Source organism: Vipera berus (assembly GCF_964194415.1).
Source record: "Vipera berus genome assembly, chromosome: Z".
NCBI lineage: Eukaryota > Metazoa > Chordata > Lepidosauria > Squamata > Viperidae > Vipera > Vipera berus.
The window spans coordinates 33,736,670-33,762,567 of record NC_138205.1 but is presented as its reverse complement, the minus strand read 5'-3'; the positions used below and the strand labels follow the sequence as shown (position 1 = coordinate 33,762,567).

Below are 25,898 nucleotides of genomic sequence, written 5' to 3'. Positions count from 1 at the left end.
ACCTTATTAATGTGCCATCTGTTGCAATCTTGAAAATCAAACTGTTAAGATCATGCATTCATCCAAACATTCTTATTCAAGAATCTAAGTTGACGGGTAAGTATAAAAATAGGTTTCAAATCAACTTTACAGGTGAGGGAAAGGAGGATATGAGAGAAAAGTTTCTTGACAGTTTATTTTGTTGTTTCCATTGTTCTAGGTTTCTGGAGAAAGGTGCCCCCAATGAATGTTAAACATTGCACTAAGGCAAATCAGCAAAGGAATAATTCTTATCATTCCACTCATGGCAAAATTAAAATTAAATACAACCACTTCATTAAATCTTCAAATCAGACATGATATATAACAAGACAATATTTGTGTTGCCAGTCTAATGAAACATCTTTTAAAAGAATCACTTAAAACTTAACTGCATAAAACTACAGAATTACTGATTCTATATGGGAAAAATGGAAGGCATTTATTCTCAAATCAAGCATATTTTAATATCAGGTAGTCCTTGATTAACGTTCACAAGTGGGACTGGAATTTCTGTCTATAAGTGAGGCAGTTTTCAAGTGTTGCATCCAATTTTATGCTGTGATCTTTAAGTAGGCTACTGTGGTTAAGTGAATCATGATTAAGTGAACCCGGCTTCCCCCACTGACTTTGGTTTCAGGTGGGTAGGAAGGTTGTAAATAGTGAACCCCTGACCCTGGGAGGCTGCAACCATCTCATATTTATATATATATATATATATTGGTTGCCAAGTGTCCAAATTTGGATCACGTGTCCAGATACTGCAACAGTCATAAGTGCAAGGACTGGTTTGTAAATCACATTTTTCAGCACTACTGTTACTTTGAATGGTCACTAAATGAATGATTGTAAGTTGAGGGCTATCTACACAGTAATGGAAAGAAAATAGTTGATGTTCTTTGCTGTTATGAAATGAACTGAACAATAGTTCTGTTTGTGCAATTGCCTTTTTAGTCTTTCAAGAGGCTGGTTTAAGTATCATTTTTGTAGTGAGAACATTCATGCTGGGATGGGTCACATATGCTGTGTAGTATTAAAATCAATAATCTTACAGAAGCTTAAAAACAATCAGATTTCATTAGCCTTTGAACAAATAACAGTTCTTCGTTGATCTTTAGATCTTCCTTTGGGATTAATTACTAAAATGCAACTATAAAAACAAATAGAATGTTTTATTATGGTCACTAATAAGAAGCAAATTAATAGAAGTTCATAACTGTAGTACGCTGAAATTGTGTCTCTCTGAAGAGCTCACAGTGTCATCTTTAGCTTCAATACTCACTGTAATTTTATGAAGTGCTTGACAAGATAAATCAAAACTCTCTAATGTTGAGAACGGATTTTGGGAATCTCACTGTCCTTGAGCAGGCCTGGTACAAAAATTGGTTCCACGCTCCGTTACCATGCCTTTTGGAGTAAATATTAAGGACATCATTTTCTCAAAACCATTCTATTCATTATGATTATACTCCAAAAATGGGGTAATTATAAGATGTTCCTGATGGTAAAACATCAATGATCAGATGCTATGGCTTCAAGACTAGGATAGTAACAAAACAAATAATTGTGCAAAATTATAAAAACGCAGAGACTAGTACTTTGAAACTCTAAAAAGAACTAGTAAAATTTGCAGTAAAGGGGAAAATATTATGGATTTAAAGAGCAATGGTGGTACAGCAGTTAGAATGCATTATCGCAGGCTAATTCTGCATTCCCACTGCTAGGAGTTTGATCCTGACCGTTTCAAGGTTGACTCAGCCTTTCATCCTTCTGAGGTCAGTAAAATGAGGACCCAAGATTGCTAGGAACATATGCTGACTCTGTAAACTGCTTAGAGAGTACTGTAAAGCACTATGAAGTGATATATACTTCTAAGTGCTATTGCTATTATACAATCCAATGAACGAACAGAAATTGTTTTAAAAGTTTAGCACAAAAACTTTCACATCTTATGAATAAAAACCTGCCAGGGTAAGAAGGCTTCCAAAATTATAATTCTACTTCAAAATCCAAAATCGAATAAAGGCTATTTTCTATGTTGATTAAATATTTGTTGCACTTGGGCTGTGCAGTGTTTTCAATTTAATTCCGCAAAGTTGTGTGTTCCTAGGAAAATATGCAGCTGCTTTAAAGAGTTACAGAGAACGACACATTCATGTCCCACAGATTTCAAAGCATTTTTTTGGAATGGAATGTGAACTGCTACACATTTATAAAGTTCGTGTTTTGAAAATATTTTCGAAATAAAAATGAAAAGGGGACAAAAGCATTGCATGAAGACAAAAGTGTAGATCTCTCAGTTCATACCCATTAATGACTTTTATCTGTATATAGGGATGACATTGAAATGAACCAAATTAGTGCTGCAAGGAAGCCTTAAGTATTGCAATAGGATAGACGCAAATTCATCCATGCAAGAATGAAGAAAGTTCAATGGTGCTTGACTCATTTTGCTAGTTCCCTTTACCCATTCTATGTAAATTACAGCTCTGAAATGAATGTTAACTTTTAGAACAGAGAGCACAGAAATACACCCATCTCAAGCAGCAGGATTCATAAATAGCAGCCAAATACTGTAAATTTATTGAAAAAAATGCTTTTTGCAAATTGAATTACAATTGATTTATCAGGTGTGACTTTTTCTTTTAAATTTGGAACAGTGGATTTTACTGCTGTTTTACAAGATGACATGGAATGTATAAAACCAATCAAGATAGTAGATGGTGGTGAACTGTTAAATATTATTTTTTAGTTAGCTCTACTGCCTAAAAAAGGAGAAGGAACATAAGTGTTATCATAACATTTTAAAAATACTTTTTTCAGAAAAAGGAGTTAAGACGTTTTCAGTCAAATATGAATAGATACCAAAAAGTCAGCTATTTTATTTTTAATGCAATGTTAATAAAAGGGGGAAACACAAACAGCAGCCTCAGGGAATGCATACAAGGCCTTTCTGTTTCATCCAAGGTAATATCCCTTTTAAATTAGACTTAAAAGCCTCATTTTCAAAAGCAGAACAATATCCTAGGAATCAGCATGATGGTCCTTGAGCATGAAAATTAAACTTAGAAAAATTTAGACTCCAACTATAAAGGAATCTCTATGCCTTCTCCTTAAGGTACTAAGTGGATCCTTAAATGGTGCTGTACTTTATCCCAAGTTAATTACCATGATTCTATTCGTCACAAATTAGAGCCACTGGAGACTGAGAAAAACACAATTATCAACTTGCTTAACATTCAACATTTCTTTCCCATTTATAGGTAGAACGTGGTCAAATTTGAAAGACATAATCCTCTATAATCAGTACTATTTGTCCTTCACACAACTTTAGTGTATGCACATATTCCATGATATACATTTTTTCAGCCATCGTGGCAATGGCTTTCACACCAGTTTGCCTAATTCAGGTTTAATTTTTACAGATCCAATTAAATCGCATTGTTTACAGTTCCCTTATCATCTAACAAACTTAAGAAAAAACAAGCAGCATCAAATCGGTCCCAAGTTAACTTATACCTTATACAAATGTTTCTATAATGAACTAGATTCTAAGGTATGCCCGTGATAAGGCAGCATACAATGTTTGAAACCATGTTTGGTTGAGACTGTCCCTCATGTGCAATTTTCACTCTATCTAAGAGAAATCCTTTCTGAAATGCTTCATGCTTCAGTATAACAGAAGTGAACATTCTGGGCATACAGTAGTTCAATGTCCTTATCTAATCACCCTCAAGTGACATGGAAAGAAGATATGTCTCACAGTAAAAATCCCCCTCCCCTTACAAATAAGTTATATAAAGTTCTGAAATTATCTCCACTTCTGAGGCAGCTTTACAAGAGACTTCTTGGGCTTCTTCCTCTACACTTCAAAAGCACCTTTTCAGAGCAGTACAGATGTAAGAATAATTTTTACTATAGAAGCTATTTGCATCTTTTTTTCTTAAAAGAATCACATTTGAATGATTATAAAAATTATCTATTGTAACAACATAGGTCCAGCTACACTGAAAAAAATTACATCGCTTATTTGAAATACATTTCATTTTAGAAACAGGCTACTAAATAGGTCTATACAAAAACTCTAAAATAATTTTTATAATAAAATAAAGAGTGAGTTAGGAGAACTATTCAAATGAGATTAAATTCTGTTTACTATTGTTGTTTTTCCTATGCTTCATATTCTGCAATCATGTGGCTGGTTCACTCCATAACCAGCACACCCACACAAACACACTCACACACACATACAGAGCAGAAAAGAAATTAACAATACACAGTGATCATTAATGCTCTGGGATTTAGTCTCACAGTTTTTCTGATTAGTACAAAGGAAACCAGACTCATCCCCAATTTGAGGAGAAAATCCAGGATACAAAAGCAAGCATACCTCATTAGCTGATATGAAATTATAAAAAAAAAATCCACAATTCTCAGTCCTTTTGAAATTTATAAAAGTCAACAGTAAAACGTGCAAGCCAAATTGAGTATCTGTCCTATTGGCTCCCCTAAACTGGATGATTACCAAGAGTAAAGCAAATTTACTTGGGGCCAAAATGGTACCTTTTCTTAGGAAAGAGCACAATTCCAGATTTTTAAGATCAGGAGAATGGCAGACAGAAGACAAAGCAGTTAGTGGTGCTGCACTGAACTGTTTTTTTCTGCTAGATGTCGCAGAAAACTGTCCTCACCTTGACCCCTATGATTTAAAGGCTCACTCTTAAATAGAGCAGGAGGTGGAGGCAAATGAGGGACTGGAGGGACGGGAACTGGAAGATGATGTGGATGAAGATGCAGATGAGAATATGGATGGCCAATTGGGCGAGGAGGAAGTGTGCTCGCTGGATTCATATTGATTGTTGCAGTAGGGGCAAGGGCATTTGGTGTGTTCACAACAGAAGGTACAGTGGTGGCAGATGTTGTAGCAAGTGAAATCTGGGCAGGAGGTGGCACATTAACAGGACTGGTAACACGGAAGCACTTTTCCTTGTGTGCCTTAAGCATATTGGAGAAACGGAATCGCTGGCCACACACATCACACGGATATGGCTTCTCCCCTGTGTGAGTTCTGCGATGTCTCTTCATGTTTGGGCGACTGGTGAAACTTTTGCCACAGATTTCACAAATAAAAGGCTTCTCTCCTGTTAAAAGTTATAAAATGGCACCTTTAATCAAATTCAATTTTCATTATGAATTTTTGAAAGCAAATTTTAAATTGAAGAAATTGTCAGACTCATCTATATTGCTGATTTACAATTTCCAAAATCATCCATAGTTGGTTATGCTGGCTGGGGCTCACACTTCAGCTCAGATTTGTCAGGTTAGCACTCCAGCGCATTATCTTGATTTAAACCCAAGAATTCTCAGTACTTCCCAACTTTTGGTCCTACAGATTATACCATTCATCTTCCTTACCTTTAACATGAAACAGGAGGTATCTATACAATTTCTTCCAATCTATCTATCTATATGTATATGTGTGTATTGGTCATTCAGGTTTTTCCCCACGTAGAATTGGAGGTGTAAAAGCAACGTTTCAACGAAATCCCATCCGTCATCATCAGGCTGGTGGCTTCAGCTTCCTTCTCCCAGAAGAAGGAAGCTATGTATATATATATATATATATATATATATATATATATATATATATATATATATATATATATATATATTCCTTGATAAGATTAAAAAATGTATATACACACACACACACACACACACACGTTTAAATCATTTTCCAATTTCCAATCTCACTTGAAATGTCAGTGTCAATAACCTTCCCATTATTATTTATTATATCACTATTTATCCAACTACATTATCTTTTTATACCTTGCTTTGAACTCTTAGAATACAGTAAGGGAAAAAATTATTTGATCTCCTGCTGATTTTGTATGTTTGCCCACTGACAAAGAAATGATCAATCTATAATTTTAATGGTAGGTTAAAATTATCCCCACCGTCAAATCATGGAGGTGGAAGCATTATGCTTTGGGGGTGTTTTTCTGCTAAGGGGACAGGACAATTCCACTGCATCAAAGGGACAATGGACGGGACCATGTACTGTCAAATCTTGGGTGAGAACCTCCTTCCCTCAGCCAGGGCATTGAAGATGGGTCGTGGATGGGTATTCCAGCATAACAATGGCCTACAACACATGATCAAGAAGAAGCACATTAAGGTCCTGGACTGGCTTAGCCAGTCTCCAGACCTTAATCCCATAGAAAATCTGGGGAGGGAGCTGAAGGTTCGAGCTGCTAAACGTCAGCCTCAAAACCTTAATGACTTGGAGAGGATCTGTAAAGAGGAGTGGGAGAAAATCCCTCCTGACATGTGTGCAAACTTGGTGGCCAACTGCAAGAAATGTCTGACCTCTGTGATTGCCAAGAAGAGTTTTGCCACCAGTACTAAGTCATGTTTTGCAAAGGGTTCAAATACTTATTTCACTCATAAAAATGCAAATCAATTTATAACTTTTTTGAAATGTGTTTTTCTGGATTTTTTGTTCTTGTTATTCTGTCTCTCATTGTTAAAATAAACCTACCATTAAAATTATAGACTGATCATTTCTTTATCAGTGGGTAAATGTACAAAATCAGCAGGGGATCAAATAATTTTCCCCCTCACTGTGTAACCCTTTGGTCACAACTACTTGTCTACTCACAACCTCCTGTAATCAGATTTTTGCTCTGTATATTCAAAGTAATTTTACTCATAATTTATCACACATCTTGCCTCATTGTAGTTTATTTAGGTTCCCTCTTAGATTTCACCAGATCTGCAGGAAGTTGACACAGTGCCCTGTCATTTCTAGTTGCAATGTTTCATTTTCTTAATTTCCCTTTCCTTTTTTACTTCATTTGCATTTGGTTTCTTTACATCACATTTACACATCTCTATCAACACCTCTTCTTAAATGTCTTCAGTGCCTGTCTATTGCTTTCTGTATCTAGGACAATCATATTTATATTTTCTCTTCTGTCTTAATATACACATACAGTCATGGTCGAAATTGTTGGCACCCCAGAAATTTTTCCAGAAAATCAAGTATTTCTCACAGAAAAGTATTGCAGGAACACATGTTTTGCTATACACAGGTTTATTCCCTTTGTGTGTATTGGAACACAACAAAAAAGGGAGGAAAAAAAAGCAAATTGGACATAATGTCAAACAAAACTCCAAAAATGGGCTGGACAAAATTATTGGCACCCTTTCAAAATTGCGGATAAATAAGATTGTTTCAAGCATGTGATGCTCCTTTAAACTCACCTGGGGCAAGTAAAAGGTGTGGGCAATATAAAAATCACACCTGAAAGCAGATAAAAAGGAGAGAAGTTCACTTAGTCTTTGCATTGTGTGTCTGTGTGTGCCACACGAAGCATGGACAACAGAAAGAGGAGAAGAGAACTGAGGATTTTGAGAACCAAAATTGTGGACAAATATCAACAATCTCAAGGTTACAAGTCCATCTCCAGAGATCTAGATTTGTCTTTGTCCACATGTGCAACATTATCAAGAAGTTTGCAACCCATGGCACTGTAGCTAATCTCCCTGGTCGTGGACGGAAGAGAAAAATTGATGAAAGGTTGCAACGCAGGATAGTCCGGATGGTGGATAAGCAGCCCCAAACAAGTTCCAAAGCAATGCAAGCTGTCCTGCAGGCTCAGGGAGCATCAGTGTAAGCGCGAACTATCCGTCGACATTTAAATGAAATGAAACGCTATGGCAGGAAACCCAGGAGGACCCCACTGCTGACACAGAGACATAAAAAAACAAGATTACAGTTTTCCAAAATGTACTTGAGTAAGCCAAAATCCTTCTGGGAAAACGTCTTGTGGACAGATGAGACCAAGATAGAGCTTTTTGGTAAAGCACATTATTCTACTGTTTACTGAAAATGAAATGAGGCCTACAAAGAAAAGAACACAGTACCTACAGTGAAATATGGTGGAGGTTCAATGATGTTTTGGGGTTGTTTTGCTGCCTCTGGCACTGGGTGCCTTGAATGTGTGCAAGGCATCATGAAATCTGAGGATTACCAAAGGATTTTGGGTCGCACTGTAGAGCCCAGTGTCAGAAAGCTGGGTTTGCGTCTGAGATCTTGGGTCTTCCAGCAGGACAATGACCCCAAACATACGTCACAAAGCACCCAGAAATGGATGGCAAGAAAGCGCTGGAGAGTTCTGAAGTGGCCAGCAATGAGTCCAGATCTGAATCCCATTGAACACCTGTGGAGAGATCTTAAAATTGCTGTTGGGAAAAGGCGCCCTTCCAATAAGAGAGACCTGGACCAGTTTGCAAAGGAAGAGTGGTCCAAAATTCTGGGTGAGAGGTGTAAGAAGCTTATTGATGGTTGTAGGAAGCGACTGATTTCAGTTATTTTTTCCAAAGGGTGTGCAACCAAATATTAAGGGTGCCAATAATTTTGTCCAGCCCATTTTTGGAGTTTTGTTTGACATTATGTCCAATTTGCTTTTTTTCCTTCCTTTTTTTGTTGTGTTCCAATACACACAAAGGGAATAAACCTGTGTATAGCAAAACATGTGTTCCTGCAATACTTTTCTGTGAGAAATACTTGATTTTCTGGAAAAATTTCTGGGGTGCCAACAATTTCGGCCATGACTGTATATTGCCCTTCTGTCCTAACAGTTTCTCATGTATTGTGTTAAGAACCTTCTACTTCCAACAAGAATGTACAATTTTATTTCCTTAAATTAATTCTCCTTTTGTTTTCCACTGTTGAAATTCAGATAATACAAGAATCTCCTTGATTAATTACACTGAAAACAGCATTTTGTTTAGACTTTAATGGAAGGAAAAAGCTTATGTGTTGATAAACTTTATCTGTTAACTGCCCTATGAATTATTATTACATCAGAAAGTCTTGTATATAGATAACAGTCAAAATATATCCTTACCAGTGTGGGTTTTCATGTGCTCATCAAAGTACTGTTTCATATTAAAATCTTTACCACACCACTGGCACATAAACTGTTTATGTCCAATATGGATGCTCATGTGGGAACGAAGTTGGTACTTGTACTGGAACCTTTCATCACAATTCTGAAACACATAATGAGTAACCAGTCTCCTATAGGCAAGAAAGTTATGATACAGTAGCAGTACATCAAACATAACAGAGTTACCGTATTTTTCGGACCATAAGACGCACTTTTTTCCCCAAAAGTGGGGGGGGGGAAACGAGGGTGCGTCTTATGGTCCGAAGGTGATCCGTATGGCCAGCCCCAACCTCCGCAAGTGGAAAGTAAGGGAGATTGCCAGGAGCACGAATCAGCACGTGCTGAGAAACGCCGATCTCACGCTCCTGCACTCTCCCTCGCTCGGTTTCAGCTTCCCTTGCTACAAGAGAAAGCAGGCTGAAACCGAAAGAGGCAGATTGCCAGGAATGCGAATCGGCTGATCTCGCGCTGCTGCAATCTGCCTCGTTTCAGCCTGCTTTCTCTTGTAGCAAAGGAAGCTGAAACCGAGCGAAGGAGTTTGCAGGAGCGCGAGATCGGCCGATTCGCATTTCTGGCAATCTCCCTCACTCTGTTTCACACACGGACCATTTCCTATTGCACAAAGACCAGCAAGGTGAGTGGCTCAGATTTTCAGTGGGAAAACGAGTGAAAGCAAAGAGGGCCAGCTGCATTTCTGAGAAGAGATCCCGTTTAACATCTGGTAAACAATCTGGAACTGCAATTCAGAGAGAAGGAAGTCTGCACATCACAAGGAGCCAGAAGTTTGTTTTAAGTGACAAGGAAAACAAATGAGCCTCAGTAAGTTGGGCCTGACTGGTAAAAAGTTCCCAAACTGTCCCTAATCTAGTTAGCTAAGTTTCATGTTCTTTTCTCTGCTGGGAAGAGTATGGAAGGAAGCCGTCAACCAAGTGAACTTTAAAAAGGGATCCATGGTTTTGTTTTGTTTCTTTAATTCCAGACAAAGTGAAAATTCTCAGGTTACATCTGCAATGGTGACAAACCACAAGCCATGCTTGCTTATAAACATGTTAGCGGCCCAGCCATAGTTTTTCTCTGTGTAACCGAGTCTCTACAAGACCCCCGCTGCAATCCTCTCTCGTAATTTTTCTGGGATGCAAAATAAAGAGTTGCTGGTACCCCATCTTGTGGGATTAGTGAAGGATAATTCAAACAATAACCCATGTAAAGTATTTCGAGTAACGCTCAGCATTGCCTGAAGTCCAATCTATTTAATGGCGACTGGAAGGAAGGAAGGAAGGGACAATGGGAGAGGGAGGGAGAAAAAGAGAGAGAGAGAGAAAGAGAGGGAGAGAGAGAGAAGGAGAAATAATTTTTTTTCTTGTTTTCCTGCTCTAAAAACTGGGTGCGTCTTATGGTCCGAAAAATACGGTAAGTTTATATAATTGTATTTGACATTTTATTTTACTACCAAAACCTTCATCACTAACACTGCATCATATCAACACATCTAACAATTAGAATGAGTTGGCTTTGGTAAGAAAATAGTTTCCAAATGAAACAAATATTTTAGATAATACTAGACAACTAGGACTTGTTGAATCATTGTTTCAGAGATATTTCTTTACCAGATTCCTCAATGCCTTCAACAATGGCAGAGCTTCCAATATAATCTGAAAAGTTCTTAAACATTTAGGGAGCTATTCGGAGATGTATCTGCCTTGAAAGTCACCAATGATGAACTGCAGAGATATATGTTTTAAAAAATATACATATTTTTAATGTGAGAATATTTTATAAAATTTGCCAAATTTCAATTCCATGGGAGTCATGGGTCCTGGATTTTGGACAGATTTTATAACAGTGATGGCAAACCTTTTAGAGACCGAGTGCCCAAACCGCAACCCAAAACCCACTTATTTATTGCAAAGTGCCAGGGGTGCATCAGCATTATGGTGACCTCTGAGTGCCGCCTCTGGCATGCAAAAACCAGGAGCGCACAAATGGGCCACCGTGCTGCACGGCGCCAATACAAGGCGCTGCATCATGCAAGAACGGGGCAGGGCTAGTGAGTATCATGCAGGCACTAGCCCCGCCCCATTTGCAGTGCGTGCATGCTCACGGCCCCATGCGCACAAGCATGCATGTAAAATGCTTCCCCCTCCCTTTTCTTCCAGTCCGCCAATCGACAATGGTTGGTGAGCTCTGCTCTACCATCTGTACTCGTTTGCTAGTCGGCCACACTTCCCCTCCTTTGTGCTGGGCAGGGCTCCTGCTCCAGGCAGTGGTGGCGACCTGATGGACCTGCTGCTGCCGGCAGTGGCGCGTGTGCCAACAAAGAGGGCTCCAAGTGCCGCCTCTGGCACGCGTGCCATAGGTTCACCACCACTGTTTTATAAGGTAGTCGATCTGAGATGCCTTGGTCTAAAATGTTTTGTCCTATGATGCACTGTTTTACCAAAGTAAAGGTTACAGACACAAGAGTTTTACTAGTGCATTGATTTTTATTGCATCACTGTGTTAGAAGCTAGTGAATATCTACTGGTATGTCTGGAAGAAAAAGATAAAAGGCAAAATGAAAACTGGCTTGAATAGAGTATTTTGTCCCATTCTTTGAATGATTGGATAACCAAGATTTAAGCTGTTTGAAATTATTTTGATTCTGTAGTTTTAATGCAAATATGTATATAATGCACTTGTCAAATTCAATTTGAAAGGGCAGAATTGAAGGTGTCATTATTTTCTACTCATTTCTTCAAGTTAAATTTGGAGAAGAAAAAGCATTTACTTAAGGTGGAAGAGTACTTTATTTTGGTTCAAGGGCGAGCAAAATACTCCAAACCCCAACTAATTCAAGCTTGTAGTGGCCATTTTGAAATAAATGTAGTATTTTTAAGCCGTTGTGTTGAGAAGGGAATGGGGTAAACCAGACAAATCCATCAACAGGGCTGGTTTAACCTCCTGCCCCAAATGCCAGGGAAACATCCAGATCTAATACAATCCTGGGTTGTATAAGCAGAGGCATAGAATCTAGATCATGTGAAGTATTAGTTCTGTTTTATAAAACCCTAGTGAGACCACACCTGGAATATTGCAGCAATTTTGGTCACCATATCACAAAAAAGATTTTGAGAGCTAAAGTTCTGGAGACTAAAACATATGAAGAACGGCTGCAGGACTTGGGTTTGGCTAGTCTAAAGAAAAGAAATAGGGGAGACATGATAGCAGTATTCCAGTATCTGAGAGGCTGCCACAAGGAAGAGGAGCTCACGTTGTTCACCTGAGCACCAGAGGGAAGGATGAGGAATAATGGTTGGAAACTGATCAGAGAAGCCACCTGGAATTAAGGAGAAACTTCCTGCCAGTGAGGACAAGCAACCAGTAGAACAGCTTGCCTCCAGAAATCATGGGAACTCCATCACTAGATATTTTTAAGAAGAGACTAGATAATGACATGTCTGAGATGGTATAGGTTCTCCTACTTGAGCAGGGGGCTGGACTAGAAGACCTCCAAGGGCCCTTCCAATTCTATTCTATTCTGTTCTGTTCTATTCTATTCTATTCTATTCCAAATGAAAGGCCAATTGAGTTAAAGCTCTCTGGATCTTGTGGGGAAAGGTGCTCCATCAGGCAAGGTGCGGCAACAGAGAAGATAATATTTCCTAATAAAAGATCAGAACCCTATGGGTTCTGGTTTAATATTTTGACCTTTTGAAGGTAGACCATCTCAAGAAACAGACTCCACAAGGGCATTTTAGCTCTATTTTACTAATAACAGGACTTTGAAAAATAGTGTTTCTCTAAATCAAGATAGGACAATCCTGAGTTTCTTGTTCATCATCTCTTCTATTTAGAAGCTAAGCTTACAACTGCTAAGTATTAAGACCATCTTTATGCAACCTCCCTTTAGATTGGAGGCAGGGAGACAGGGTACAGATTGATTGGATTAGAGTTCAACAGCAACAGGATGCATATGTTGGGGTCTTTACATCTCTATATCAGTTATGGACAGTTGTTTCTCAATAGTCAAACATGTTCTCTTTAGGGAAAGGGTTACAAGTGTGCCATAAGAATAGAACTGCTGAACATGGAGGGAGTGTTTAAATCTTGCATTGGCTACTCTGATCTCTAATATCAAAGCTAAGAGCAAATGGTAATGGCTATGTGTTTATTTAGCCTTGTTTGTCATAGGGCTGAGATTGCTCCTGAAAAATCAGCCATTTACTTCAGCCCCCCACTTCATTTTTCAAATCATGAGATTGTGTTTCAATGGATCTATTACATATTTTCATATTTTAAAACTGTCCTTCACCCTGGTGTGCTGGCAAACTGGGAAAATGAGTATTAAGTAAAATGTATTTTGAATTCTGGATGCAGGAGGATACATGTGGAATATCTGATTCACTGGGAGGGCTGCCAGAAATCTGAGTTTATGGAAAAGAATAGCAGGTGTCCATCCCCTGTATTTCAGACATCATTTTATCTCAGATCCTTGTACAGACCCCCATCTATGATTTCTCACCAGAATCAATGGACAGTGAATTTAAGAATGAGGAGAACTCTATATTTACCACTACGATAGACTCCAGTACAGGCCACCGTGCAACAAGAATGGTGGGGGGAATCTTTATGACTTCTCTAGTAACTTTGGGTACCTGCTGAGCAAGGGGTGTATGTGAATCTGTATTTGTTTTTTATAGCTGTTTGCCCATTATTTTTTTTTGAACTTAGAGGGGTGATTGGTAGGAAATTCCCCCCCTCCTCACTGCCTGAAGAAGAAAAGTGCCTAGTGCCACATGAATGTGTGCTTACACTACAAAAGGAAAGAGAGATCTGGATAAAACATTCAAACCCTAAACTGTTGCTTGCCCTAGGGTAGACCAATTTAATTGGAGTCCTTTCTTTAGGAATTATGGCAAAAGTATTTTGCACTCTACAAAGTTAAGGACGAATTTTCTACAAAAAAATTCAAAACCCAGAAAACATTTAGACGCCTTTCATATTTCTAGGTGCCTGCCATGAGAATATGAACTGTACTGGATTTCTTTGTATCTGTTCTGTAGAGAACTGGCAACTCGAGCTGGGGAAAAATAAAACACACATTTTTACAACTTAAAAAAAATGCTGCATCCTCAAAGTCACTTGTACATAAATCTTTTTAGTGTTGCTCTCATGCAGACAGGTCTTCTGAAAATATCAGTATGTCATCCAAAGATACTAGTGCATACTTATTCAAGGTATTAAACACTATTTCACTCATGAATGTGGAGATGGCCATACTGCAATTAACTAGTCTAAACAGAATTCCTACATATTCAGATTTGCCATACCTTGTACCTCAGCAAATTTTCATGTTCCTCTTTCATTCTGATTAAATTGTATGCATCTCTCAAGTCCAATTAGTGAAAATGTATCTTTTGAAGGCTGTCCAGTAAGTCTGAAATAAGAGGTAGTAGGTAGGGGATGCTAATGGTCAGACCAGGAGGTTTTGGACACACTGATTCTACAGTAATGAACATCCCTCAAGAATTTTTTTCCCTCTGGCATAAAAAGGTATGGTAGGTCTTTTTGTTGGCTACCTGAGCTCCTCTTAATAGCTAAAAGGCTCTCCTGGTGGATTCCTGGGAGGGGAGCAGTTTCCCAAAGATAACGCTTTGGAACAAGTGGGGCACTTGCTTATAATGTGGGCTGGAGTTCCACAGGTGTGACACTAACAGAGGTACCTATATTAGTGATGCAAGTCCAGGCTTTGTATTCTAGGACTACACAGTAGAAGCATAAACTGCAGTCTCTCCTGTATTGAGGACACGCATCTCTTTATTGCTTCTATTTGGATTCTCTGGCACTGGTATCTAAGGTCATGTGGGTGGGACATGGATGAAAAATCCTTGCTATTTCCTCCATGCTCCAACTCTTCCAATCACCTTCTATTAATGTTCAGTGTTGGAACAGTTCTTCCAAATTCTCTGGTATGCCTTGTTCCACTAACTTCCTTTCTCAATTCATTAGCAGGAATCTAAAAATTAGCCCATCAGAGATTTATTTTATCCACTTCTCTGCCAAATAACTGAGAATCTATATGTATTTATGAACTTTCCCACTACTTTTAGATTGTAGATCTCTCAGTTTGTTATTGCTACCTTACTTGAATAATCAAATGCAACTTTAACTTTGCATGAAGTTCTGGAAACTATGCAATAATGAACATTGCCTTCAATGAGGAAGCTAGTTTATTTGGCTGTTACATCTTTCAAAATATTCAGAATATTGGAACAATTTGTAAGAAATTCTGTTGGTTGACATTTCATAAACAACTCAAACTGAGTCTTAAAAGTAAAAAAACTGATATTGGTCTCCTCCAAACTTATAATAATAATAATAATAATAATAATAATAATAATAATAATAATAATAATAATAATAATAATAATAATAATAAGAATAAGAATAAGAAGAAGAAGAAGAAGAAGAAGAAGAAGAAGAAGAAGAAGAAGAAGTTGGAAGGGACCTTGGAGGTCATCTAGTCCAACCACCTGCTCAGGCAGGAAACCCTATACCATTTCAGGCAAATGGCTGTCCAGTCTCTTCTTAAAAACTTCCAGTGTTGGAGCATTCACCACTTCTGGAGGCAGGTTGTTCCACTGGTTAATTGTTCTAACTGTCAGGAAGTTTCTCCTTAGTTCTAGGTTGCTTCTCTCCTTGACTAGTTTCCATCCATTGCTTATTGTCCTGCCCTCAGGTGCCCTGGAGAACAGCTTGACTCCCTCTTCTTTGTGGCAGCCCCTGAGATATTGGAACACTGCTATCATGTCACCCCTCACCCTTCTCTTTGTTATACACGTACCCAATTCCAGCAACCGTTCCCTATATGTTTTAGCCTCCAGTCCCCCAATCATCTTTGTTGCTCTTCTCTGTAACCTTTCTAGAGTCTCAACATCTTTTTTACATCGTGGTGACCAAAACTGGATGCAGTATTCCAGGTGTGGCCTTACCAAAGCATTGTAAAGTGGTATTAGTACTTCACTTGATCCTGATTCTATCCCTCTGTTAATGCAGCCTAGCACTGTGTTGGCTTTTTTGGCAGCTGAAGCACACTGCTGGCTCATATTGAAGTGATTGTCTACTAGGACTCCAAGATCCCTCTCACAGTTACTACTATTGAGCAAGGTACCACCTATACTATACCTGTGCATTTGATTTTTCCTGCCTAAATGTAGAACCTTACTTTTTTCACCATTGAATTTCATTTTGTTAGATAGCGCCCAGTGTTCGAGTCTGTCCAGATCCTCCTGTATTTTAAGCCTATCTTCTGGAGTATTGGCTATTCCTGCCAGCTTGCTGTCGTCTGCAAATTTGATGAGTTCCCCATCTATCCCCTCATCCAAATCATTGATGAAGATGTTGAAGAGCACTGGACCGAGAACAGAGCCCTGGGGCACCCCACTACACACTTCCTTCCATGTAGATGCAGTTCCATTGAGGACCACACGCTGAGTACGGCCTGTCTGCCAATTTTGAATCCATCTGGTGGTGATGCTATCTAACCCACATTTTTCTATCTTATCAAGTAGTAGGTTGTGATCTACTTTATCAAATGCCTTACTGAAGTCCAAGTAAATTATATCTACAGCATTCCTCTGGTCCACTAATTTTGTCACTTGGTCAAAGAATGTAATAAGATTTGTCTGGCATGATCTGTTTTTGACAAACCCATGTTGACTTTTAGTGATGACTTTGTTTGCATCAAGGTGTTCGCTGATTTGTTGTTTGATTATCTTTTCCAGAATCTTCCCAGGTATTGAGGTCAGGCTGATAGGTCTGTAGTTACCTGGATCTATTTTTTCCCTTTTTTGAAGATGGGAACTACATCAGCTCTCTTCCAGTCCTCTGGTAGTTCCCCAGTGCTCCAGGATCTTTGAAAAATATAGTTCAGTGGTTCTGAGATCAGGTTTGCCAGTTCCTTGAGAACTTTGGGGTATAATCCATCTGGTCCTGGTGATTTGAACTCGTCTAGGCTGGATAGGTGTTCACTTACCATTTTCCTGCCTATCTTGTGTTTCTATTCTGTTTTTTATGGCACTGGTTTGGGTAGGTTGGACTGTTTTTCCCTTTGTTGTAAAGACAGATGCAAAAAGCAAGTTAAATAGTTCTGCTTTCTCCCTGTTGCTTGTCACCTTCTTGCCACTTTCCCCCACTAATGGATCAACCATTTCCTTACCTTTTTTGTTTTTTATATGTTGAAAGAAGCTTTTTTGTTATTTTTGTCTTTAGTCGCCTTAGTTCATTTTCAGCCTTAGCTTTCCTCACTTCATCTTTGCAGGCACGGGCTATTTGCTGATATTCTGACTTAGTTATGTGCCCCTTTCCAATTCTTATACTTGTCCTTTTTATCTTTCAATTTATCAGAGAGTTCGTTATGCAGCCATGCTGGTTTCTTTTGAGAGCTGTTATTTTTCTTCTTTGTTGGTATTGTACTAGACTGGGCCTTTATTATCTCACTTTTCAAAATTTCCCAAGCTTCTTGAGTTGTTTTCCCCTTTAGGATTCTCATCCATGGAATTCTTCCCAAGGACTCTCTAAGTTTATTGAAATTAGCTCTTTTAAAGTCCAAGACTCTAGTTTGACTGTGTTCTATTGCTTGTGCTTCCGGAATGTTGAATTCCAATATTGCATGATCACTTCCCCCCAAGGTTCCTGTGGCTTCGACATTTTCTATCATTTCATCTCTGTTTGTGAGAATTAAATCCAATATGGCTAATCCCCTAGTTCCCTTCTCTAATTTTTGGGAGAGAAAGTTGTCTGCTAGGTTTGTCAGGCATCTGTTTGATCTTCCACTTGGTGCAGAGTTTGTCTCCCAGTTGATATCAGGGTAATTAAAGTCCCCCATTACTATTGTGATATGCTTCTTACATACCTTAAGTTAGCTGACTAGCAAAAAGTTCATCTATTTCCTCTGTTTGGTTGGGCGGCCTATAGTATACACCTATGGCAATGTCATTTTTCCCCCCTTTTATATTGACCCAAATGCATTCAAGTTTACAGTTTTCGTCATTGTTGTGCTCTATTTCTGTAGAGATAAAGTTATTTCTTATATATAGAGCACCTCCTCTTTTGTTTAGTCTGTTTCTTTTAAATAGTTTAAATCCCTCTAGCTGTGTGTTCCATTTGTAGGTTTCGTCCCACCATGTTTCCATATTGGCAACAATATCATATCCGCCCTCATTTACCTGAATTTCTAGTTCACCCTGCTTACTGTTCATACTCTGTGCATTAGTGTATAGACATTTGAGTCCTTTATGACTGACCCTGTGTTTACTTGCTGCGTAACTTGTGTGGTGCCTGGCTTCCCCTATTTTCTTAGATTGCCAGGGACAGTGATGTTCTGTATCAATTAACTCACTGTCCCCATTGTTTAGTTTAAATGTTCCTCCAGAAAAGCTGTGAATTTATTGCCAAGTAACTCAGTCCCTTTCTTGGATGGATACAGACCATCTCTTTTATACATTTTTTCATTGGACCAGCTACAGACATCGTGACTAATATAACCAAAGCCTTCTCCTTTACACCACTCCTTTAGCCACATATTAAATTCTGCTATACACTGGCCTTTTCCATTTTCCTTATACACTGGTAAAACCTCTGAAAAAGTGATCCTACAGCCTATTCTGCTAAGTTCCTGCCCCAAGCTTTGGAAATCATTCTGCACAGAGAGTACATCTTTTTGGGACAGATCATTAGTGCGAAGATGTACAATAGCCTCCACATCACAGTCCTTGCTGGCATTCTTATTTTAGAAATATGCTTCTTGTCCCTACTGGCAGTAGCACCTGGAAGACACCTGACCTCTTTCAAAACCTCTGTGTCCTTTCCTAAATTTACATCCCTTATAATTGAATCACCAACCAGAAAGTGGCTTCTCTTTTTGGATGCCTTTCTGTTCTTGCATGACTGGTGTGTAATACCAGATTCACACTTCTCCCTCTCGAAAACAAGTTTTTCATCTTGGAGCACGATCCCCTGCTTATTTGAGTTATTATCACAGATACCTTTACCTGTCTCCTTAATGTCCCCATTAAGGTCAGAAAGGGCACTGTATCTGTTGTGCAGGGACACAGCGAAAGCTTTGTGTTTATGGTTCACAGATCTCACCCTGCCAGATCCCATGGTTGTCCACACTGCCCTTCTCCTGCAGGATCTTTGTGGTAGAGGGGGCTGATAGCATGGAGGCTCAATAGGGTAGAAGGGCTGAACTGGACACCTAATTTCTGCCTGAAGAGCACAGATTACAGACCCTAGATAAATAATCTGTCCTTGTAGACTAGTGATTTGTTTATAGATAGGACAGTTTCCAATTTTGAAAAGGGTACTGTGAAAGAGCTGCAAAACAAGTGTTGCACTGAACTAAGCCAGACATTCTTAGATACAACAAATCTCAGATGCACTTGCCCTGAATGTACCGCTGCTGTTTTTTGATTTTTAGTTATATAGTTCAAATACAATGCAAACCAATCAGGGCCCTAGCAACTTTTTTGGTGCAGCCTTTCCAAAACTTACAGAATGTAGCACTTCCCAGCAGCTCTGAGCAGTTGAAATTCTGCTGAAAAGCGATGGAGATCCAATAAGGCCCCAAATGCAGTTCAAATACAATGCAAACCAATCAGGGCCCTAGCTACCTTTTTGGAATTCTTTAGAAATTCCTTTGAGAGCAAAGAAATATTGGCTGGGATGCAGATTGTTGAACTCCCTGATGAGACAATCTTGTCTGAACTGTTGTGGTAATTGTATTATGATACTGTGAAGGTTTGTTAATTGTATTTCCATTTGCTGTTTTTGTTTTATCATGCTTGAGCAAGCTGTTCTATGAACAATAGGGTGCCAGAAGAGTTGATGGAATTTCCACAATCAAAAGAAAGATTAATGATTGCATAATTAGAAAGCAGCGAGTCTTTCAAGATTGATATCAGTCCTTCTATGTAGGCCAGATCAGGAAATAGGACTCCAAAAGGACTGTTGTAACTTTATTGCATTGTTACAAAGTATAAAAGAATCTTGAAAGCCTAATGGAGATTCTCTCCCTCCACACCTGCTTTCATCAAGAGAATCAAGGTATCGCAATCTTGGAGTTTCTTTATACTTCCTTCTCTTTTTCATAGCTAAGATGGTGTTTATCTAATGGCTATTGAATATGTTTTCCAGACTCATCTCTGTATTCCTCTACAGGCAAGCAAAAATAATCAGAAGCAAGTCATTCCAGAACCACCCTGACCATAAGCCACTGGGAGCCAGTGCAGCTTACAGAACAGGTGTATCATGAACACCCCAAGCTGCCTGTGACTGCATTCTAAATCAGCTGCAGCTTCTAAATGCTTTTCAAGGACCACCTCATGTGCAGGCTGCATTACGGTTAATTCAATCAAGGTGTGACAAAAACATTTCCTGGTCCAGAAATGGATACCTTTCTACAAATATTTTCCTTACTCAGGAGGGACTGGGTAAATTTAAACAGGCTGCTGCTATGAAATATCACACTCTACCACCCTTATCATTATAAGGTAATGTTCAAAAGAAGGCTCTTACCCATGTTTGGTCAGATTTACAGGTAGTCCTTGACTTACAACCATTCATTTAGTGAAGTTACAACAGCCCTGAAAAAACTGAGTTATGACTGTTCTTCACATTTACGAAGGTTGCAGCGTTGCCATGGACACATGATCAAAATTCAGATCCTTGGAAACTGGCATGTATTTATGGCAGCTGCAGTGTCCCAGGTGCACGCAATCACCTTCTGTGACTTTCTGACAAGCAAAATCAATGGGGAAACCAGACTCACTTAACAACCATGTTACTAACTTAACAACTGCAGTGATTCACTTAACAAATATGGCAAAAAAGGTTGTAAAATGGGGCAAAACTCACTTAATAATAGTCTTGCTTAACAATGGAAACTGAATACTTTATCTGGCTAAGTGTGAATTTGTCTCTGGTGCGAAGCTCTTAGTGTACATGCAAAGTAACAGAATAATCCTCCTCCTCCTCGGGGGACTAAGAAGGATAATAAGGATAAATAATAATGCTACAGCCATACTACTTGGGTAAATACATACAGACATTAGACAGCACTGTGAGAATCAGGTGTTCAGCAGAGGGATGGCCTGAGAGAAAAACCTGTCCCTTTTTCTAGTTATTTTGGCCTGCAATGCCCTGTAGCACTGCCCCGAGTTTATATTCGGGATTTGAGGGGTGACAGATATCTTCTCAGCCCTCCTTCTGACCCGCGCAATATACTGGTCTTCTATGGAAGGTAGGCTGATTGCAATTATTCTTTCTGTAGTCTTAACTAGCCATTGAAGTCTATACCAAACCAGACAGTTATGGAAGTACATATACTCCTCCGTAAAACTGTATCAACAGCTCCTGAACTTCCTGAATTGTCGCAGGAAGAATATTCCTTGTTGTGTCTTTTCAATGATGGTTCTAATGTTAAGTATCCATTTCAAGCCCTGGGAGATTACAGAACCCCCAAATCTGAAGGACTCTGCTGCTGATATTGTGTTATCGAATGTGGCAAGAGATGGTAAAACAAAGGGCTCCTCCTAAAATCTGCTTTCATCTCTTTAAGTGTATTCAGCTCCAGATTATTATGGCTCACCCAGGGACCAGTTGTTCAACCTCCTGTCTACATGCAGACTCTTCCCTGTTTCAAATGAGGCCAATGACTGTTGTGTCATCTGCAAATTTCACAACAAAGTGTCCCCTTGAGGTGCAGTCATTGGTATAAAGAGAAAAGAACAATGGAGAGAGCATATAGCCTGAAGGGAGCCTGTACTTTCATCGGGTACTACATGAAATTTTCCCTAGACTCACCTGTTGCTTCCTAACACAAAAATAATTGTGGTCATAAATCAAGGATTACTTGTATTCTTTGCTTTCCATCTATGTTCTATGTCACTTCATGACAACTGGGTTTCTTTGAAAACTCAGACAACTGTCTATGATATAGAGGGCCTGCACAGAGGTGATATGATTTAAGGACACAACTGCTCTCTTATTCCAAATAGTAACTAAGGTTTCAGTCAAACCATGTACAAGAGTTCCACGAATGACCCCAACCCTCTTCTGAAAACCAGTCAGCCTGGGGCAGACTGATCAAGTCGTTCCTACCTCTCTTTAGTGGGATACAGCCCAAGAAAAATCAAAGACCAAGTGGGAGTGATCTGTCCATGGCAAGGGATTCATGTTAGTACTCTTCAAGTCCAGTTTATATTGCAACTGTCCCAAGATAAAGACAAGGTTCAAAGTGTGACACTTTTTGGGCCCTGTTTAGGCACAGAGGTAACTTCAGTCAGGTACTTAGTAGCCACTTGAGTAGCCTCCAAGTCTGCACTTGAAATCAGATTAAAATTTGCCACACCATAAGCCCATGGAACTCCACTGCCAACCCAGCTATGAACTCCAACAAGCACAATTGCCTCTGATCCCCTACTGCCCAACTTCAGAAATAGGAATTTACAAATGGGTATTGCAGAACAATGCACCTGAAAGCCATCATACTTTTCAAATGACAATGGCTACACCACCATCTTAACCCTGGGCTACCCTTGCTAATCAGCTAAGTTTTGGTAATTCAAAAAACAATCCAGCCCTTTCATCCACAATTAAGCTGTGGAGGAGAGCTTTATTATAAGTCTTACCCATTGAGTAGCAACAGTTAGAAACCAGGACATTTGAGCCTTCATTTCCAGATCTTACAGTATAGAGTCTATCAAGATTGTTACCAAATATCAAGGCGGTCATCCCTGGAAGCGGCTATAAGGAGCATGGAGAAATTATCCAGAAGCCATTAAGAGGACAGCACATGCAGAAGTAAGTGATGAATCTAGACAGCCTAGGAATATTAGAAACTAATTGGGCTCTCCTGATTCATGGAGGCTAAGATGGAGGGAAAGAAAAACACAGGCAGACTTATAAGACAAATAAAGGAGAATATTTGTAGCTCAGGGTTGAAATGAGGAGTCCTTGGTGCTCTCTAAGCTTGCTTATTTTCTTGCAGATGTTTCATTACCCAAACTAGGTAACATCATCAGTGCTAGTAAGGAGTGCAGTTTGCTGTCAGTTTATATTCTAGTGGCTTGCTCTGTCAGGGTTGGTGGGGGTGGTCAACCAAAGAATCTCTAAAACCACCCCAATCAATATTGACAGGGCAAGCCACTAGAATATAAACTGATGGCAAACTACGCTTACTAGCACTGATAATGTTACCTAGTTTGGGTAATGAAGCGTCTGCAAAGAAAAGAAGCAAGCTCAGAGAGCACTAAGGGGCCCTCAAACTTGTAAGATTCTGTTTATAAACTATCTCAATAAATACAGTTCTAGTTTTTCAGTGAGTTGGTTTCCTAACTTTGTCTACCTCATATATTTGACAGTGATCTAAACCGTTTTCTGCTGCATCTTCCCCTGCCCAATATATTTTCCTCTGGCTCAAGTGCAGCACCACAATATCCTTGGTTTCTTATCAAGGATTGATACGTATTATAATTTTGATCATCACTGAAATATAATCCATTTCTGGCATAGATTTAAGAAGGCACCATGATAATAATTTGCAGTCGAGTGTGAGCATGTTACTATCCCCATGCCTTGTTTGTATGGTGGTCACTGTAAAAATAGAATATTAGATAAGAGATGACTTTGATCTATAGCACAGGTTTTATTGTTCATGTCTATTCAATTTTAATATTACTTTATAATTATATGCTTGTTTTTTTACAATAAGACATTGAGCAGAATTCATACCTCACATCGGAAAGGCTTCTCTCCTGAATGCTGTAGTGAATGAACCTTTAACGACATACTGCGTTTGAAAGATTTTCCACAGGTTTCACATGTAAATGGCATGTCCTTAGTATGTGCTGAAACATCAGTCAATTAAGTAAGTCAGTCATAACCAGCTTAAGTCTCAATAGTTTCAAGAGGTACAGTTGCAAGAAAAAGTATGTGAACCCTTTGGGATTACGTGGAGTTTTGCATGAATTGGCCATAAAATGCGCTCTAAATGTCATGTAAGTCACAACAATAGAAAAACACAGTCTGCTTAAAATAATACTACACAAACATTAGCTGTTGTCATGTTTTAATTGAGCATAAGATGGAAACATTCACAGTGCAGGGTGGAAAAAGTATGTGAACCTTTGGACTTAATAACTGGTTGACCCTCCTTTGGCAGCAATAACCTCAACCAAACGTTTCCTGTAGTTGCAGATCAGACCTGCACAACGATCTGGAGTAATTTTGGACCACTCCTCTTCACAAAACGTATTCTGTTCTGTTGAAGTCATTGTTTTGTTGAATTACTTGTATGCTTTGGGTCATTGTCCTGTTGCATCACCCATCCTCTGCAGAGCTTCAGTTGGAGGACAGATGGTCATATGTTTTCCTGCAAAATGTCCTGATAAACTCTGGAATTCATTTTCCCATCAATGACAACAATCTGTCCAGGCCCTGAGGCAACAAAGCAGCCCCAAACCATGATGCTCCCTCCGCCATGTTTTACAGTGGGGATGAGGTTTTGATGTTGGTGTGCTGTGCCTTTTTTTCTCCACACATAGTGTTGTGTGTTTTTCCCAAACAACTCAATTTTGGTTTCATCTGTCCACAGTATATTTTGCCAGTAGTGCTGTGGAACATCCAGGTGCTCTTTTGCAAACTTCAAACGTGCTGCAATATTTTTTTTGGACAGCAATGGCTTCCTCCGTGGTGTCCTCTTATGTACTCCATTCTTGTTTAATGTTTTCCTTATTGTAGATGTGTCAACAAAAATGTTAGCATGTGCCAGAGATTTCTGTAGGTCTTTAGCTGACACTCTAGGATTCTTCTTTACCTCATTAAGCATTATGCACTGTGCTCTTGCAGTCATTTTTACAGGACAACCACACCTAGGGAGAGTAGCAACAGTGCTAAACTTTCTCCATTTGTAGACAGTCTGTCTTACCGTGGACACATGAACATCAAGGCTTTTGGAGATACTTTTGTAACCCTTTCCAGCTTCATGCACTGCAACAATTCTTGATCGTAGGTCTTCTGAGAGCTCTTTTCTGCGAGGCATGGTTCATATCAGACAGTGCTTCTTGAGACCAGTAAACCCAAAACAGGTGTGTGTTTTTAAAGGGCAGGACGGCTGTCAGCAGCACATCCAATATCATCACACTGATTGGAGTCAAGGTTAGCTCACTCCTGGCTCCAATTAGCTCTTGGAGAAGTCATTAGGCTAGGGGTTCACATACTTTTTCCACCCTGCACTGTGAATGTTTCCATCTTATGTTCAATTAAAACATGACAACAGCTAATGTTTGTGTAGTATTATTTTAAGCAGACTGTGTTTTTCTATTGTTGTGACTTACATGACGTTTAGAGCGCATTTTATGGCCAATTCATGCAAAACTCCACGTAATCCCAAAGGGTTCACATACTTTTTCTTGCAACTGTATACTCCAAGAATACATAAGATTGGATCCAATTGTGTTTTTATGTTATTTAAAGTATTTATCTGGGTGTCATTCAATTAGAATGGTTGTTGTAGTAGTCTATAGTTAAGTTATAATATAAGCAAAATAAAGTAGCAGTTAACATTCAGGAAATAAAAATGCTATTTATTGTGCCTTATAATACAGAAATCAGCTTAGTACAGAGTAAAAACAAAGCATGCTAATTTGACTATAAATTATGATAGGCATGGACACAGAGAACTACATAATTAGACTTTGTGTAATCACAGGACAAAAGTGCCTTTTTCATTAATTCCCTTTCTCAACAACTCCTTCTAAGTTCGAACTTCCTAGCTATCTCACTAGGTCAAAATTATTTCAGCCAAGTGGGAATAATTTTTTAACAGATCAGTTCTCCCTGAAAAGGAGTTCAAATGTTCTTCCCGTATCATTTAGGTCT

At 39.0% G+C, this 25,898-nt stretch overlaps 1 protein-coding gene across 1 annotated transcript in view; it reads right to left on the bottom strand.

Annotated features, from left to right (window-relative positions):
- Positions 1-2,569: 2,569 nt before the first annotated feature.
- ZNF652 (zinc finger protein 652) overlaps positions 2,570-25,898 on the bottom strand; it is a 48,908-nt gene continuing 25,579 nt past the window's right edge. The window contains exons 4-6 of the mRNA XM_081343700.1: positions 23,751-23,866; positions 8,937-9,081; positions 2,570-5,159 (exon numbers count right to left, since the gene is read on the bottom strand). Coding sequence (XP_081199826.1) covers positions 4,651-5,159; positions 8,937-9,081; positions 23,751-23,866 — 770 coding nt within the window. The 3' untranslated portion in view covers positions 2,570-4,650. The remainder of the gene's footprint in view (positions 5,160-8,936; positions 9,082-23,750; positions 23,867-25,898) is intronic.